Source organism: Mesoplodon mirus (assembly GCF_964341445.2).
Source record: "Mesoplodon mirus genome assembly, chromosome: 6".
Classification (NCBI taxonomy): Eukaryota; Metazoa; Chordata; class Mammalia; order Artiodactyla; family Ziphiidae; genus Mesoplodon; species Mesoplodon mirus.
The window spans coordinates 89,159,049-89,176,208 of NC_138982.1; the positions used below are offsets into that span (position 1 = coordinate 89,159,049).

General features: G+C 42.1%; 1 protein-coding gene across 1 annotated transcript in view; it reads right to left on the reverse strand.

Moving 5' to 3' along the window:
- Window positions 1–17,160, reverse strand: part of CD96 (CD96 molecule) — a gene marked incomplete at both ends in the record, with an annotated part of 80,301 nt that overhangs the window by 40,465 nt on the left and 22,676 nt on the right. Inside the window, 4 exon segments of the mRNA XM_082624361.1 lie at window positions 1,683–1,773; window positions 11,698–11,753; window positions 15,550–15,739; window positions 15,741–15,767. Coding sequence (XP_082480487.1) covers window positions 1,683–1,773; window positions 11,698–11,753; window positions 15,550–15,739; window positions 15,741–15,767 — 364 coding nt within the window.

Here is a 17,160-nt window from a genome sequence, read left to right on the forward strand (position 1 = left end):
AGTGGGTCTAGGGACAAGTTTTCCCAGCTCATCAGCATTGCTTATTGATAACAGTGAGATTGATGATTTGCCCCTGGCCTAGGTGAGAACCTGGGAGGACTCTTCTGTGGAGTGTGAGTAGTAGCAGGAATATGCCTAAGTGACCAGGAAAACATAAAACAACCTCAGCTGAGAGTCCATTTTGGGCTCCCCACTTTGAGTGCTGTAAATGTGTACATGGGAAGCATATCCTTACTTTAAGAATATTGTTGCTAGATTATATCCTTTTCCTGAATTAAGCTGTAGACTTATAACACTGTCATTCTGGGTTCTGCAAGTCTTCTTTAGAAATATTAACTGGGCTTCCCTGGTGGCGCAGTGGTTGAGAATCTGCCTGCCGATGCAGGGGACACGGGTTCGTGCCCCGGTCCAGGAAGATCCCACATGCCGCGGAGCGGCTGGGCCCGTGAGCCATGGCCGCTGAGCCTGCGCGTCTGGAGCCTGTGCTCCACAACGGGAGAGGCCACAGCAGCGAGAGGACCGCGTACCACACACACACAAAAAAAGAAATATTAACTGCCACTGTTAGTACCACCTCCAAATAGCATACCTGGTAGCAGGAAATGAATGTAAAACTCTCCATCCCTGTAGGCCAGAACTTTGTCTCACAGCTTCTTGACACTGAGGGTTCTAAATGCCAGTTCTGAAGTTATCACTTGCCAAAATAATAACTAAATGCAGTTGTGTGCTGGTAAAATTCTGGCCATGCCTCCTGGCCTCAAGGTTGGAAGGGTAATGGGCACATCAAATCACAGCTTATTTAACAGAACATATCTATAATGACCCTTAAAAGATATTTGCAGGATTGCATCCTGTCCTGATTGTGGGTGAATTGTTTTTAAAGTGATCTAATAACAAAACCAGTAATAGTCTCAAAATGAATCAAGTGGATCAATACAATCATTCATCAACGTAGACTTAAAATTTTATCAATTAAAGATCATAATGCAGCAAGAGCTATGTGACTCAGTGACTGTTGAAAATTTACTGAGCTCTGAGGAAAAATGACTCAGGAGAAAGGAGAAGGGCTGCTGTACCAGGCAGGAGACAGCTGGGATTGTTCTGGCAGAGGCTGCCATGTTTACCACCTATGAGAATATCGCTTTGTATGTTCTCACCTGAGCTTGTCTTGACGTGTGTCCTGCTCCAGGAACTTTTAATCCTCTTGGTAAACATGTTCCTTGCCATGGAGCCAAGTCCTTTATGTACACTTCCTCCAAACTTCCTCACCCCCAACCCACCCAGATCCTTGCAAGAAAAAGTAGAAATTATTTGTTTATTGGTTTAAAGTAGCGATGCTAAGTTCACTGAACTAACTGAAATGATTAATTCATGTATGTTGAATTAAACTTGTTTGCACTCATATAAAAGATTTGCATTTACTGACAGTTAAATACAACGTTAGTGTTTGTATACGAATGGACCAAGTCAAATATATTTCTTATATTCTGGGAAATGTTACCTCCCAACCCCTTGGAGGAGCTAGATGAGGTATCAGAAAATGGCATCTGGTAGGCAAGGCGATGTTTTTCTTGGAATGAGAATTGCTCTTAAACGCCAAGATCAGCTTGGGCAGTGGCAACTTCTGTTGTTCTTTGTTTTCTTTCTTTGCCAAACCCACTTCCATTGACTGATTTCCTTACCTTCTCTTTCACCTTGAGGGAAGCTTCTCTCTATAAACCATGTAAGATTTGCTGTGGGAAATACATTCTGCAGTGAGCAGGTAAATATTCTCTGGAAGGGGTTAAAGGCAGAATACAGAAAGAATTATTTGCCAATTCAGAAGAAACTGAATTGGTACCCCTTATATCTCCATCAAGCCTCAAACAAGGTGAATTGGCACAAAGTTATTTTCTCCACTTTTTTTTTTTTTTTGCTGTACGCGGGCCTCTCACTGTTGTGGCCTCTCCCATTGTGGAGCACAGGCTCTGGACGCGCAGGCCCAGCAGCCATGGCTCACGGACCCAGCTGCTCCCGGCATGTGGGACCTTCCTGGACCGGGGCACGAATCCACGTCCCCTGCATCGGCAGGCGGACTCTCAACAACTGCATCACCAGGGAAGCCCATTTTTTCCACTTTTAACAAGGCAGTGTTTACCTTTAAGAGGTTTAAGGAGTGAACTATAAACAGGCAATCTCCTATAGAGATGTTATAAATTAATGGTTAGAATTTAAGGTCAATTTAAGAAGAATCTAGGACTATACTAATGTTGCAAGTCTGGATTCTGGGTTCTGGAAAAGGAAAATTACATCCCTACATAGGCAGAATAAAACTGTATAAATGGAAACCAAAGAATAGAAAGAAGAAGCTATAACAGGCAGCAGCCAGAGAAGAATATTCTGTTAGACTGAAAGCTAAAAGAAAGCCAGACTTTTGTGGCTTTCGTTCCCCAAATAATGTAAAGTACTATTTGTAGCAACAGTTACAGGAACCATTTAATATAAACATCTCACTTTTGACTTGTAAAGAGTTTTCCTAATTAATTTTTTATTTTATCATCTAAACAATCCTATAGGCTAGATAGGAACCACCTTATTATTGCCATTTGACAGATGGGGAGATCAAGGCACAGAATCACAAAATGGTCAAAAGGAGTAGAATGTAGTTGATGGCACAATTGGAAGAGTTACCTTAATCCCAGTCCAAGACATTTCCTGGTAAAACACGTTGTATTGAAATAAGAAAGAAGTAGAAGAAGAGGTAGCTTATGTTACAAAACCCGGGAGCTTAGAGGAGGGTTAGTTATGTTTTATTTTCAACACTGTGTTTGTTCTTTGTAAGATGGTGGTTTTTTCAAGAGCCTGATGAAAATATCTGATAAGACTTATTGGATCTTCATTATTTTATCTGAGACGCTGCAAAATTATAATCCCATTTTTAGTTACTTGTTTTCTCATCCAGAGATATGTGTGTTTTACATAGGACCAGCCCTAGTTCTTAGTTCTCAACTATTTTTCATTGATGAACATGAATATTGATGAATATGCTAGTTAACTAGTAAAGAACAATTAACTATATTTAATGCTTGGTGTGCCCATTTCCCCACAGGATGGTGATGCCCAAAGGGTCTGGTCTTGAGCAGAACTGAGAAACCAAACCTAAGGATACTAAGTCCCATCTTTCTGGTGAGATCCCACTGAGGAGCAGTTGAACATCCCTCAGAACATCACATCATGGCAAAAACCCTAAGGAAATCATGAGACTTTCAGAGGAGGTCATCTGTTGTATCCAAAATGGTAGTAGCAAACCCTGCAGCCCCGGCTTTCCTACCCATTCAGCACTTGCCAATGGGATGCAGGCACGTGACAGGAATGCAGCCCCATGAAATTATGTCTTTTTCTGTCCTAAAAGTAAAACCAGGTCCCCTGAAATGTATTCTTAATAAGTAAAGGAAAGAGAATTCAGTTTATTTAATCCAATAAAGTGCCAAAGATTGATATTTATCTCCAGGTTGTCCATGTAAGAGTTACAGGAAAAAAATGTTTTTTAAAAGTTGTAAAGGTTTGTCTTAATGCCCATACCTTTAACCCCTCTCATGATTCATTTTCTCCATGCTCATTCAACCCACCAAAAGATGAGGATACGGTCATATCAGGAACAAGTAGGGGTTCCATTATTTCATAAAGGCAACTGGCTCACTGAAGAAATTTCCTGTCAACTTAATAAAAATATCAAAAAGATTTAACTCTTGTAGATTCTCTGAATTCAGATTTCATGGAATGATTCAGATTTCATATATTCTATACCAGCTCCAGACAGTGTTCCAAGATTTTGTTTAGGGATATGGTTCTTGTCCCGAAACTCCTTTAGTCTCCAAAATTGAAAAGCTTCAGACTAAACTAGTTCAAATTGAAGTCGAACATATTATGAAATGTCAAGCACATATGTTTTTGCTGAGAAAGAAGAGCTGTATTTCCAAACAATTAAGAAGAAAAACATGCTAAATTTGGGGAAAAAATGAAGTAAATATGAACAAGAGTTTACGTACACATACATATAAGCACACATGTGCGTGCACACGCGTGCATGCACGCGCACACACACACATACCTTACTCTGCTGAGAAGTCAAAATCATTCACTCACTCGGTGTGTCTGTTGCATTCATGAAACAAGTAAATTATTGGTTTCTCCAGCACATTATTCTAAGTACATATGGGATAAGTAAGCAGTAGCACAAAGAATTCTGCAGTAAGTGTCAAAAAGTATTTGGAGGGTTCTGTGGGAGTACAGAGAGGGATGAAATCTGGGAATAACTTAGAAGGCAGTTATATTTTGTGGACCGGCAAGAGTTGGGCCTGGATCCTACAGGTGAAAAGTAGTGGGGGATTCACAAAGATGGGCAGATGGAATGGTTCATGGGCTTGGGAGTGAGCTGGGGATGTTGTCCTGGAAGGAGAGGTTGGAGCAGGATAAAACTGATGAGTCAGGAAAAATGAATCCAAATCTGGCTGTAAGACTGATCATTCCCTTATTTCCACAGATGAAATACTGAGATGGTGACCATTTGTAAATTATCCCATATTCAGTTTGCTGAAGTTTGGACAGAACCTTTTCCAAAGGACTTTTCACAGAATCAGTTTGAAAATAGCTGTTTAGTCTAGAAAGAGAAAACCTAAAAAAAGGAAAAAAAAAGTTTCCCTATTTGTTTACCAACTCTTCATTTCTATTTGGGGTCTCTCTCCATGCCCCACACATTTGTTTTTCACTTGAAATTTGACTTTCAGTCTCTACATGTTTTCTACTCTACCATTTCTATATTTTCTTCTATAACTCAAAATATTTTTATTCCATGGACACCTTCTTTAAAATGTGCCTGTCTCCTCTTGGTAGGTTTTCCTTCCTAAATCTATCTATCTATCTATCTATCTATCTATCTATCTATCTATCTATCTCTCTATCTACCTATCTGAAATACATATTTTTTGCTTAGGTTGATTATCCCTTTATTTCATTCCAATTGAGAGTAGAAGCCAACATATCTCAGCTTTTCCAATTCTAGTTACATAATAAAAAGCAACCCCAAATTTGCTATATTTCTCTAAATTGGGGGAGAAGTCCTTTCACTTAATCTTCCCCTTTCTGCAAGTTCTCTGGCTTTTCTACTGACTGTATTTATAACATCAATAGTTTCCAACCAAAAATGGAGACTCATGGTCTGAAAATTGGACAAAATATTTGAAACCACAGATATTCTTGAGGCATGTGGTTTCTCTGCCCATATGCCCATTCCCCCTCTTAAATCTCCTTCTTTGCTTGACAGGCCAGATGATCTAGTCTTCTGGAAACAGAACTAAGACTTGTAGGTGCTCGACTTACTGTTTTACTACATGATATTTTCCAGGGACAACTTTCTTCAGTGGTGGAGGGGGGCGGAAAAAAGTTTTGCATTTGTTGCAGAAAAACCCTACAGGCAGGGACACACCCACTTGGAAAGCAGTCTTCCCTGGAAGTGGGAGGGAACAGGAACTGGAGGTGCCCTCCTCCCAGGGATAGGAGTCAGCTAACAGCCTTCTAAGGCAGCAGGAGTGCTCACCCTGCACCGGAGCCATCAGAGACCAGTTCAGAGCCTTGCTTGCCTGTAAGTACCCACTTGTGGCTGGGAGATGCTTCCTAACTGTTCAGGGTTGCAAAGCTTAACGAATAGGCTCTCAATTACTTAAGAAATGACCCAAGAAAGGACAGAGAAGTCAGGCTGTTTTTAACATGTACTATAATTTTCCCTTTATTTATTCTTAAAATGAGGTACCTCTTAAAATAAGCCAAACATCTGGAGTAAGTTGCTGTCAGGAAGTTCTCATCAGCTGTTGGCTTTGCAGGCAATGGTGCCTGGGTAGGTGGAGGATGGTGAGCTGCTTGCTGAGGACACCCAGGAACAACCAGGTCTGTGGAGATTCGCTCCACCACTCTCTCCTTCGGGCATGCCAGCTCCTCCCGCTGAAAACAGCTAAGCCTGCTGTGTGGACTAGAATCCCAGCCCCAGAGGGACCTCCCTAGGGACAAGCTAACCTCACATTGAGAACTTTATTTCACAGACCCTGGCAGACTTTGTAGCCTCCGGACAGCCCGTTGCATCCGTTCTGAGGAAACGCGAGTCTCCGACATCAGCATCTGTCTATGCTCGCTTCTACCCACGCTGAGGGAGACCCAGTGAGGCCCCAGCCCTGGGGCTCCTGAACAGCCTGAACCCTGAGGCTTCTCCTCCTGCTTCCAGAACGCATTGGATCGGGGCTTCCCTGGTGGCGCAGTGGTTGAGAGTCCGCCTCCCGACGCGGGGGTCGCGGGTTCGTGCCCCGGTCCGGGTGAGTCCCACGTGCCGCGGGGTGGCTGGGCCCATGGGTCATGGTCGCTGGGCCTGCGCGTCCGGAGCCTGTGCTCCGCAACGGGAGAGGCCACAATAGTGAGAGGTCCGCGTACTGGGAAAAAAAAAAAATTAAGATTAGTTTAAAATATACTAACTAAAGAGAAATGTCAGCTTGCCACCATGGGTCTGTGGGTTATTTGGGGGCAGAATGTACCAGCGTGTCAGCACTGATGAGTGAAAATAATGGGATTTATGCCTAGCACTTGGTTTTGGTGGAACTGAAGGTTTTGATGGTTGAGGCTGGTTGGGTGGCTGGAATATGCCTATGTGACCAGCTCACTCTTGAGAGCCCACCATGAACAGAGATTAGGCTTCCTGGGAGAGAGGTGTTTGCGCACATGCTGGTGTTGATTTGAGAACTGGATAAAAAGCTTGTTCTGTGCAACCCAGCAGTGGAAGGACAAAGAAACCTGAGCCTGAGATCTCCAGACCCTTCTGATGCATATCTTTCTCCCATTATTGCCGCACTTATATTAAAGCTGTTTCATCAATACAGCCTGTCTGAATCCTGTAAGTCTCTCTCACAATCTAACACATAAGTAATTAATGCATAATTAGCACAGAGATAAGTAAAGACTTTTCAACTCACTTGAATTAAACATTAAGAATAGAGGATATATATTAAAGCATAATTTGATTTCATTTTAAGCTCTGTTAAAGGAGGAGTATGTGAGGAAGAGATGAAAGAACCTCAAAAAGAAAAAGAAGAAGAAAAAGGTGGAGAGATTGGGGTATATTAGGAGAAATAAAGAAGAGAGGCAGAAAACCGAAAAAGAAACAGGGATAGAGAAGAAATGTGAAGGTAAGAGAGACAGTTCCCTAGAGAAGATTCACCATGGAAAGGTAGGAGACCTTGACTGTCTGAGAGAGTGAAGGACAGAGAACATGTTCTTAGCTTCTGAGGTCAATTTTAATAAGTAGATTTTGTTTTGTCCCCACATACCACACAGACCACTCATTCATTTGAGCAGTAGGTTTCAGATTATATTCCTCTTTTAGATACTAACTGCATGCCAATGCCTTGTTCTCCGATTTTTTAAGGGCTGTTCATCTTTAAATATTTAGAGATGCTTTGAGAAAAGGGATCCAGCAGTCCATATGGAGAGGAAAATGCCCTGGGCTGCTGAGGATATGCTTAAAATATTAACTCAGGAGTAGAATAAAATCAAACTAGAAACTACTCTGGCCTTTGTGCTGGAGCTGACTTGTTTCGGATGATTCCTGTAGAACCTATTATTTATTTATTTTTAAAACTGCACTGGGGGCTTCCCTGGTGGCGCAGTGGTTGAGAGTCTGCCTGCCGATGCAGGGGACACAGGTTCGTGCCCCGGTCTGGGAGGATCCCGCATGCCGCGGAGCGGCTAGGACCGTGAGCCATGGCCGCTGAGCCTGTGCGTCCAGAGCCTGTGCTCCACAGCGGGAGAGGCCACAACAGTGAGAGGCCCGCGTACCGCAAAAAAAAAAAAAAAAAAAAAAAACTGCATTGGGAGTGGGGAAGAGGGCATGGTGAGAGCAGGGGAAGACAAGAGGAGACAAAGCAGACAAGATCCTGGTATAATAATCGTGTCTTGCCTTATTTGGTCCCCACCTATGTGGCTCCTTTTTACTGCTGTTCTTAGACATGTCAGCAGCTCTAACAGTCAGATCTGTCTTCCCTGTGAGCTGTTTGTGAAAAGACACAAGTCCAAACACCAGGCTTGTGAAAAACCCAGGCTGCATTGCAGTCCTGTAATCCCCTTTTTTCTAGAAACCTGCCTGATATTAAAGCTTTCACTTCCCTTATGGTTTTCCCCCAGGGGCATGGTGCCCCTTTTAGGACCCTTTCCATCTGTGGTGAAAGCTCAGGGGCTCAGGGGCTCACCGCTGCAAATGATGATGGCGGCTGGGAGTCACACGGCTGGAGATTTGGACTCAGAGTCTTAATGTGCTACAAAAGATGCTATGAGGGGAAAAAAAGCTTGCAATATCTAATCTTAAACACACACACACAACACACACACGCACACACACACAGGAAATGGAGCTTAAGAAGGTCAAGGAATGTACAAAAACTCACGCTTTGCAAAACCAAAATTAAATAAACAGAAACAATCAAATTCTGTAAATAGCTACTGGAAATGTCCTGCTAAACTGATGTTTTGCTTTTAGATTACAGCATCTTTTTTCCATGGGTCTTATTATTTTAACCTCTCTTCCTTTTTAGGCATTTTAATCCCAACTGCTTTTGTTTCCTACATTTCATGTGAGGTAGTTTTGTTTTTTGTTTGTTTGTTTTGTTTTTTTAGTTTCTTTCCTAAATTTTGTAAAACATAATAGAGAGTGACAAGGATAGGACCCATGGAGATGATCTAGTAAAAGCACAGGCAGGAAAAAGAGACACATGTGGCTCGTGGAAAGACTGCCCTGTTGAGTAAACTAGAGTTTTCGTGTATCTCTCCTGTGCTTTCTTTTGCTGCATCATCAGAGTAAGGGGTATAGAGGGCCAGGGGCTGTGGCCAAGGGACTCTTCGGCCCAGCATCTCTTGCTCTAGAGCAAAAAGCTGCTACATGGGGGGCCCTGAAGTTTACGTTAAAGACTCTTTCTTTCCATGGAGCTGTGGAGGTGAGGCTGTGTGCCATGCTGGAGCCCTGGCAAAGCCGAGCCCTTGGAAACACGCAAGAACACGACATCCATAGGGGTGACACTCTCCGTGGACATCCCTAGCATGTCTAAGCCTGAAAGACATCATTGATAGAATAATCTGGGGGTTTTTCTATTCTACAGGAAAGCTAAATTAACCATAAGCTTTGTAATTTTAACTAGTAACACTGGAAGACACAGTTCACAGCTGACCAAACCCCTATTGTTCTAACACTTAGGGCTGCTGGTGCAGTGAACATGTAGCACCTAGTAAGCATCAATACATGCATGTTGACTTGGTTAATTTTTAAGAGATGAAGGGAAGAGGGTAGGAAATTACCATTACTGAGCACTAATGGTTGCCAGATAGTAGATAATTTGCATACAGGTCTCTCATTTGGTCCTTATGTCACCATTGTGAGGTTGGGATCATTGTCCCTGTTCATTGATGAGGAATCTAATCTAATCTAATCTAATCTAATCTGGTCCAAGGCCCAGAGTTAATAGTGAAGGAGGAGAATTCAGACCCAGGTTTATCAGATTCCACAACCTATCTTGTTGTGTTTTTTCATTAACTCCCACTGTCTCTGAGAATCAATCACATAGCTGATTTATGAATATTCATGCAGAGGAAGGAATAAGTGAAAAGAGAGTGAGTGAGTGATAAATAGTGGGAAGGGAAGAAACATTTCTGAGACATCCACTCTGTGCTATGTACTCCATTACTGTGCATAAATCTAATGCACCTAAGAACCCTGTGTAATATTGATTATGATCCCAGTTTTGGAGATGAGTTAGTTGGGACTCATAGAGCTTAACTACTAGATGAGGCTATGTTGCTAGTAGGTGGTTGAATTAGGATTTGACCTGAGTTCTATCTGTCCCTAAAGCATAATCTCCTTCCGTTATGCCATCCTGCCTGGGTACAGGCATGCTAAATTCTCATCCCACCTTTGCCCTTCATTAGTGGCTCAGCCAATGGTTTAGACTCTCCAGGCCCCAATTTCTCATCTGTGAAATAACAAGATGTTCTACCTATTTCAGAGGCTTATTGGGAGCATCACATGATAAAAGCATGTGAAAGGGCTTTGAAGAGTTAATAAGTTATGAAAAATATAATTGGGATTATAAGAATATCAGAGTGAGGAATTACTAATGTTTGTCAAGGTCTTAAAAGATCCACAGACAAGCTGTGTCCTGTAGCTGCTTATGTGGAGTTGGTGATTCCACACCAACTAATTCCAACTAATTCCCCAGGAAGGAAAGTTCTCTGGTTTTTCTAGTCAGTGCCCAGGGAAGCATGGGTGCAGAAGAGAAAATCTGATGACACATAAGATAAAGTCCTTTTCTTTTTAAACTGGAATTCTTGGATCCAACCTTGTGGTTCTATATCTGGATTGAGTCCATGTTACCTATAAACACTGGCCCAAGAACCTACAAAAAAATCCTGATAAGAAACAAAACACCTACCAAACATTATATCATTAGATTATTTATTTTACTTAAACTATTGAAATGCAGTCCACTAATAAACTTGAAAATTAATTGTGGCAGAACAAAAAAATGGAAACCTTTCCTATGTACTTGGGACTATAATAACAATTAATCTAAGAGACTAATTCATAAAATCAAAAGACTTGGATAATATACTCATCTAAAACCATACCACAGAGTCTGAGCTATGATTTGTATGCAGCTGTCAAATTACATGACTGATATTCAGTGAAAACATGACAAGAAATCATAAGTTATTTAATGTTCTTGGGGCTAGAAGAAACTGGAATATAATTTTCTCTCATCCCATGTAACAGGAAATGTTTGAGAATTAGGAGCATATTTATTTAACTTGGGATTTTGAAAAGTTTCAATGCAGTCATAATGCCACAAGACAGCTGATCAACACACATTAGTAGTAATAACAACGTAATGCTTATTGAGCACTTAATATATACCAAACAATATACCAAGAATTTTTCATGCATTATTTCATTTAATTCCTAAAAACAACAACAACATGCTGATACTCTCCTTACCCCCTTCATATAGATGGGAAAACTGACTACAAAGGTGTGAAGTAATTAGTTCAAGGTCACAGCCAGCAAGAGGAAGAGCTGGGAAATAAGCCCAGATCCCAGAGACTAGAGGCTGGGAACTACCTACAAGAATTTTAAGTCAGAAGGCCCCATTCTAATTTCCTTTTTCTCCTGCCCTTCCTTGTACTGCCTAAGAAATAGCCAGGGTTCTGAATGAGTTCAGAAGGGTGCATTTCCTCTTGTCACTTAAAAATAAAAACACTAGGAAAGCTGATATAGGAAATGAATTAGAACAAATTAAACGTCAAAGGATGAGCAAAAACCTCGTTCTTACAACAGGATTCACACCCCTACTTCTCCTTCACTATCTACTTCAATATTTATTAAACAGAAATTTAAACAATTGAGACAATTTTTCCAGGAAATTTAAGGGCTAAGGATCACAAGATCACATGTTCTGAGAGCCCTAAGTCAGAAAATAAGGATTCCCATTTGGGTTCTAGAGTCAACTCAGCTTTCCTTCATTCCCACCAGAAATTAATTGGAATAAGGTCCTCTGAGAAACATTCTGAGCAATGATGCAAACTGACACACCCTGGCATATTATGCTGTAGATTTTCAAAAGCTTTAACATGACTCACCTCTCCGAAGACACCCATGGAATTATTTTCCACAATCGTGGGGATTTCTGGCTTAGCTTAAAGGCAAATAAAACACAGTTAGTTAGTGGCCCTGAATGATACCCTACCTGGTCACTAGTGTGTGTGTGTGTGTGTGTGTGTGTGTGTGTAAAAAATTCATAACTCATCAGATATTTATTAAACTCCCACTGTGTGCCAGCAGTATACTAGATGCCTAGGAAACAAAGGTGAAGAAATCATATTCATCATCTTTGAGAAATTTACATCTTCATGGAAAATACAGATACATAAACTAGAAATTAGAATTGATAGAACGGATATAAGTATTGCTATTAAGGACATGCGGGATTTGAAGAAAGCTTTTAAGAGAAGCTTCTAACTCAACCTTGGGGAATAAGAGGAGGCTTTTGGAAGAGGCTGCATCTGATATCTGAAAGCTGCTTCTGGGTGAGTCAGGTTAAAGGAGGAATGTGGGGGAGAGGAGAGGCAGGCAGTGGGCAGACGGAAGAGGAATGTTCTATGTGTCCAAAGGCCTAGAAATAAAGCACAAGTTATAGGTCCCTGAAGGGGCAGGAAGAACACCTGGCTCTTATTTAGTTGTTCGGTACTACAAGAGATCAGGGGCTATTTCAGTGATTTTGTTGTCCCGCTAAATTTTAAGTGCCTTGGAGCCAGAATGCTTTATTCATCTCTCCATCTTTAGCACTTAACAGTGCCCAGCATAAAACAGACATTGAGGACATCATGTTGAACTGAAGTGACTTCAAGTAAGTTCTTTTTTTTTTAAATTTTTATTTATTTTATTTTATTTATTCATTTTTTTGGCTGCGTTGGGTCTTCATTGCTGCGTGCTGGCTTTCTCCAGTTGCCGTGAGTGGGAGCTACTCTTCGTTGCGGTGCACGGGCTTCTCATTGCAGTGACTTCTCTTGTTGCGGAGCACAGGCTCTAGGCATGCAGGCTTCAGTAGTTGTGGCACGTGGGCTTCAGTAGTTGTGGCACGTGGGCTCAGTAGTTGTGGCACATGGGCTCAGTAGCTGTGGCTCGCGGGCTCTAGGGCACAGGCTCAGTAGTTGTGGCGCACGGGCTTAGTTGCTCCGCGGCATGTGGGATCTTCCCAGACCGGGGATCGAACCCGTGTCCCCTGCATTGGCAGGTGGATTCTTAAACACTGAGCCATCAGGGAAATCCCTCAAGTAAGTTCTTGAGTATAGCAGACAAAGCCCGCTATGAACCAGTGGAAAAAATATTAAGACCCTTGTCACAGATGCCATCAGTGTCTGCTACATCCACTCAGCCTCTGCTTACTGAAGGCCTCTTGCTGGGCATATATACGACCCTCTCCTGAAGATTTACTGAGGTTATGGAAACACACTCAGTCCACAAGTAGAGCAGACTGGAAGTCCCAGAGGGTTAATGGTGACAACAGGTGGGGAGTTGGTGGATAATACCCCAGCTTCCTCGCCTTTGTTTGGTGTAATTCTGATGTGTATTCTCCCAGGGTTTCCCAGTGGGAATGAGCTCTAAGCCCATAGTGCTAACTGGCTTGATCACGTACATTTTATTATCTTCCTCCCTTCCTTGACATTTTCCCCACTCCTATGTTTCCTAGGACTACCTGTCAAATAAATTAATTTTATTCGAACTCTTGTCTCAAAGTTTTCTTTCAGGGGAACCCAAACCAAGATACAACCTAAAATAGTTATGGGAGGGGGCCTATTTCTGATTTCCTATTAGCAACAAATGCCAGTAGAGTGAAGGACCTGAAAGAAAGAACAATTACTAAAAGTTGCAGAGGTGATTGAGAGAGACAGATTCTTTGGGGGGCTCAGGACAATCACGTATAGAGCTTAAGAGTGCAGGAGAGCAAACTTGTGATGGCAGGTGACTCCCCACTGAGGAAAGGAAAGTCAAAGGAGGCTAGTGAGAGGGATGCAGGAAGCAGCAGAGGGGAAGCTTCTGACCCCTGGTCTGCCAGAGAATGAAGGTGTTCTGGAAGAAGAAATAAACTGGACTTAAGGCTTAGAGAATGGTTCAGTGATACATTTGAGTATTTATTTCAAGGTTTTCATGTTTTTGTTTTTGGTTTATTCTATTTGGGGAATCAGCCAGGCATGCAGAGTGGGTCCTGAATATGATATGTGTATACCTCTGCCAGGATCACTATGATATACACTCGGGTGACACTCCCAAATAGATTAAAGACTGTCCAAACACAACACAGCTGGCCCATTTGCTAAAGGAGAAAACCAAGAAGCAGAAAAACCTAAGTCTGTGAACAAACAGGCAGAGTTTCATATTTTTAAGCATCCACTGAAAGGAGTTCAAAGAAGAAGAAAACAGAAATATAGAAACAGAGAGATGTAGAGACAGGGTGATAAAGATGAGATGTAAAAGAGTAAAAAGCATTCCAGACCAAGATGAAGGTATTTTAATGCAGCAAAGAGATACATGACATGGTTTAAATGTTGACAAGGCAATTAGATGGAGTTATGGTACAAAAACTCTTGGTCAAATGGGATACAGTTTGCCTAACGCAGAATTATTTTTTTTTCATACCCCGGATGGCTGCCTCCATCGATTTGCCAATAGTCAGGCCAGATGAGTCAGCTTCATGTTTGTGCTAAGACAGTCATACCCCATAAGTGAGTGAATGGTGATGTCAATAAAAGAGATGAACAGCCTTTCCAACTCATCACAGGGCATTGTCTAGGCTCCATAAGGAACCTGATCATCAAGGGCAATTGATTATTTCCTAGCCCATCCCTGAGGAGAGATGGAGAAAGAGGGAGGGAAGGAAGGAGAAAGGGAGGGGGAGGGCAGGAGGAAGAGAGTGAGAGCTGGAGAAAGAGATACAGGAGAAGCTATAAGCAAGTGACTTCAAACTAAATACATTTTGGCTGTAGCTCTTCCCACCTTTATGAACTAAAGGGTTTGCATTTCCTTCAAAATACTGAATTGTGTGACCTCTAATAATTATCAATAAGATTCTAAGTAAAAACAAAGATTTTTCACTTTTCCTATCATTCAGACAACTGAGAAAAAATCTACCAGCCCATGCTCTTGGGTTTTGTGAATTATTTTCTCTTTGTTTACCGCATTTCAAAAACAATTAATTGCTCATCCACAGCACTGTTTTCCTCTTTGCCTTTCATTTAAAATGAAAAATGAAAAAACACAGTTCTTGGTCACAAAAATGAAAAATATCCAAAGCCAAGGGTTTCTGTTTATTGATGTTTCCTTGCATCACTGAGCAAAATAGAATTTTCACATTTCCCTTAAATTCACACCCTGCAGAGTCTCTGCAATTCGTTTGAGGCCACAGTGGATATTTCACCTAAGCTCCACTCTCCTGCGAATGCAGGGTCAGAGGGCCATCCCAGCAGGTTCTTTTGCTGGAGAAGCTGGACAGTCTCTCACCCCAGCTGGCCTTGGTAGGGGTGAGAGGACTCCTGCAGAGTTTCTTTGAAGCTGTGTTTATCATCTTCCTTTTCTCACACTGGCCTTATCCCACTCTGCTCCAGAAAGCAACTAAGGCAATTAGACAACTAAGCAATTAGACCCAGTTATAATTAAAGAGACTTCCAGTGTTCTCAGGAAACATTAAAATTGCACATAAGGTAGTGGTCCCCAGGAAGCTGACCGATCTATGGCACCTGAACCATCACTCTTTAGCTTCCTACCCTCATCCCCAGCCCTAACACGAATGACAAGTATCAAGGCAAACAGAACTCCAGAATAGTGACCCGTGTGTGGCTGCTCTCCCGCTAACAGGGTGCTTCCTCTTTAGTGGAGAGAAAGCAGGAGACAGTGACAGGAGGACGGCAGGGAGTCCAGAGAACAGAAACTCTTACCAAAAACCCTGACCGTGGTGGAGCACCTGAAGATTTTGCCAGACCTGACTACAACCTGGCAAGAGAACTTCCGGCCATCATCCTGGATTTGGACTGGAGAGAGGTAGAGGCTGTAGTCTGTACCTGGCTTGACTCTGTCTTTAAATAACGTGGAATTGCTGATGGGGTGAAATTGGGTGATATTGGGTGAGAAGTGTTTCCTGAGTTCCATTATCCTCCTGATGAGACAAAATGGTTACCAGCTTTGAGCACTCAGTTGTGCCAGCTCTGGACTAGGTGTTCCACAGGCAGTAATTCATTTGTATCTTGTAACAATAGAGATGATGAATGAAGAATTGAAATTAAAAGATACTGAGTATGTTACTAGAGAAAGTATCGTTACACTTGACTTTCAGTTATAAATTAGTGTCAGTCTCTCTTAACACAGATAGAAACTTGCTGCTCTTCTGACTAAAACTTGCCTTTCATAACCTTCCGTAAGTTGCATATTGGGGGTGGGGTACAGCCCTGGGAGCTAATGTCAGATCATAATTCTCATTTCAAGCTTTGAAATCTTACTGCTAAGATGTGCTCAGGAGGCTCTATCAGTTTTACTTATTAAATCTTCACTGAACTGGATGATTAAAGTCATCCTCGCGTCCCAGCATTCCAGCATTCCTTTAGAAAAGGTCTCATTTTAGCTCCCTTTGGAGCCAGGACTAGAATGAGGTAAAGAGAGTCTCCTAGGATGCAAAATTTAAGGAAGCAGTCACTCCCAGGATCTTTTAAGTGCAGGGTGGGCACCTGAGAGTGAGTGCCTCCTTAAATTTTGTGTCCTTGGTATCTCCTTACCTCCTTACCTCAGCCTAGTTGCTGTCCTTCTGCTCTTATTTCTGTGATTGTGACCTTCAAAAAGGACACATAAGGAATAGGCTGTAAATGTTCATCTGAATTTGGAGATCAGAGTTTAACTGGAGTACTTGATTCCTCTAGTCCATATCCTTTTTGTGGGTCTATGAAAAAAAGCCTTCATTATTCTTGCCTTAGCCTGAATCTCATGGACAAGGTCCCGGAGATGTCACAGTGTTGGGCAGGGTCAGTAAATGTGCTGACTAAGGGCCTAGTGAGGAGGGGACTCTTAAGGGGCATAAGCAGAGAGGAAGGGTTATGTCCTTGTGCTCCTTCAGTATAGCTCAATATTTTCAACTGAGTTGCTTTGAACACATTCTGATGCACAAGCTTCTTCTCTTGAGGTTCTAATGGAGTTGTTCTGGGATCAGTCTCATCCCAGGGCACATTTTTTAAAAGGTCCTCAGAGGACCGGGGGCTGAGAACCACTGGTCTAACTCCAAACAACAGATGAATCATTATGCGTAGGGGTCGGGGAAAATGGAAGGAACTGAAAAGGAACAGGGTGAACAGGAATGCATCGGATGGGGAAGAAGTCATGAAATAATGAAAACAAAGGTCTGTGACTTGGAATCTCTAGTTTAAAAAACGAGACAGATTCAGGGTAGAAGAAAGGGAAGCCAGGCGAGGGAGAAAATTCAAGTATGAGCTGGGAACAGAGCAAGAAGTGGAAAACAGGAAGGCAGACTTCTTAGACGGTTTATATAGGCATTTCCAGAATAT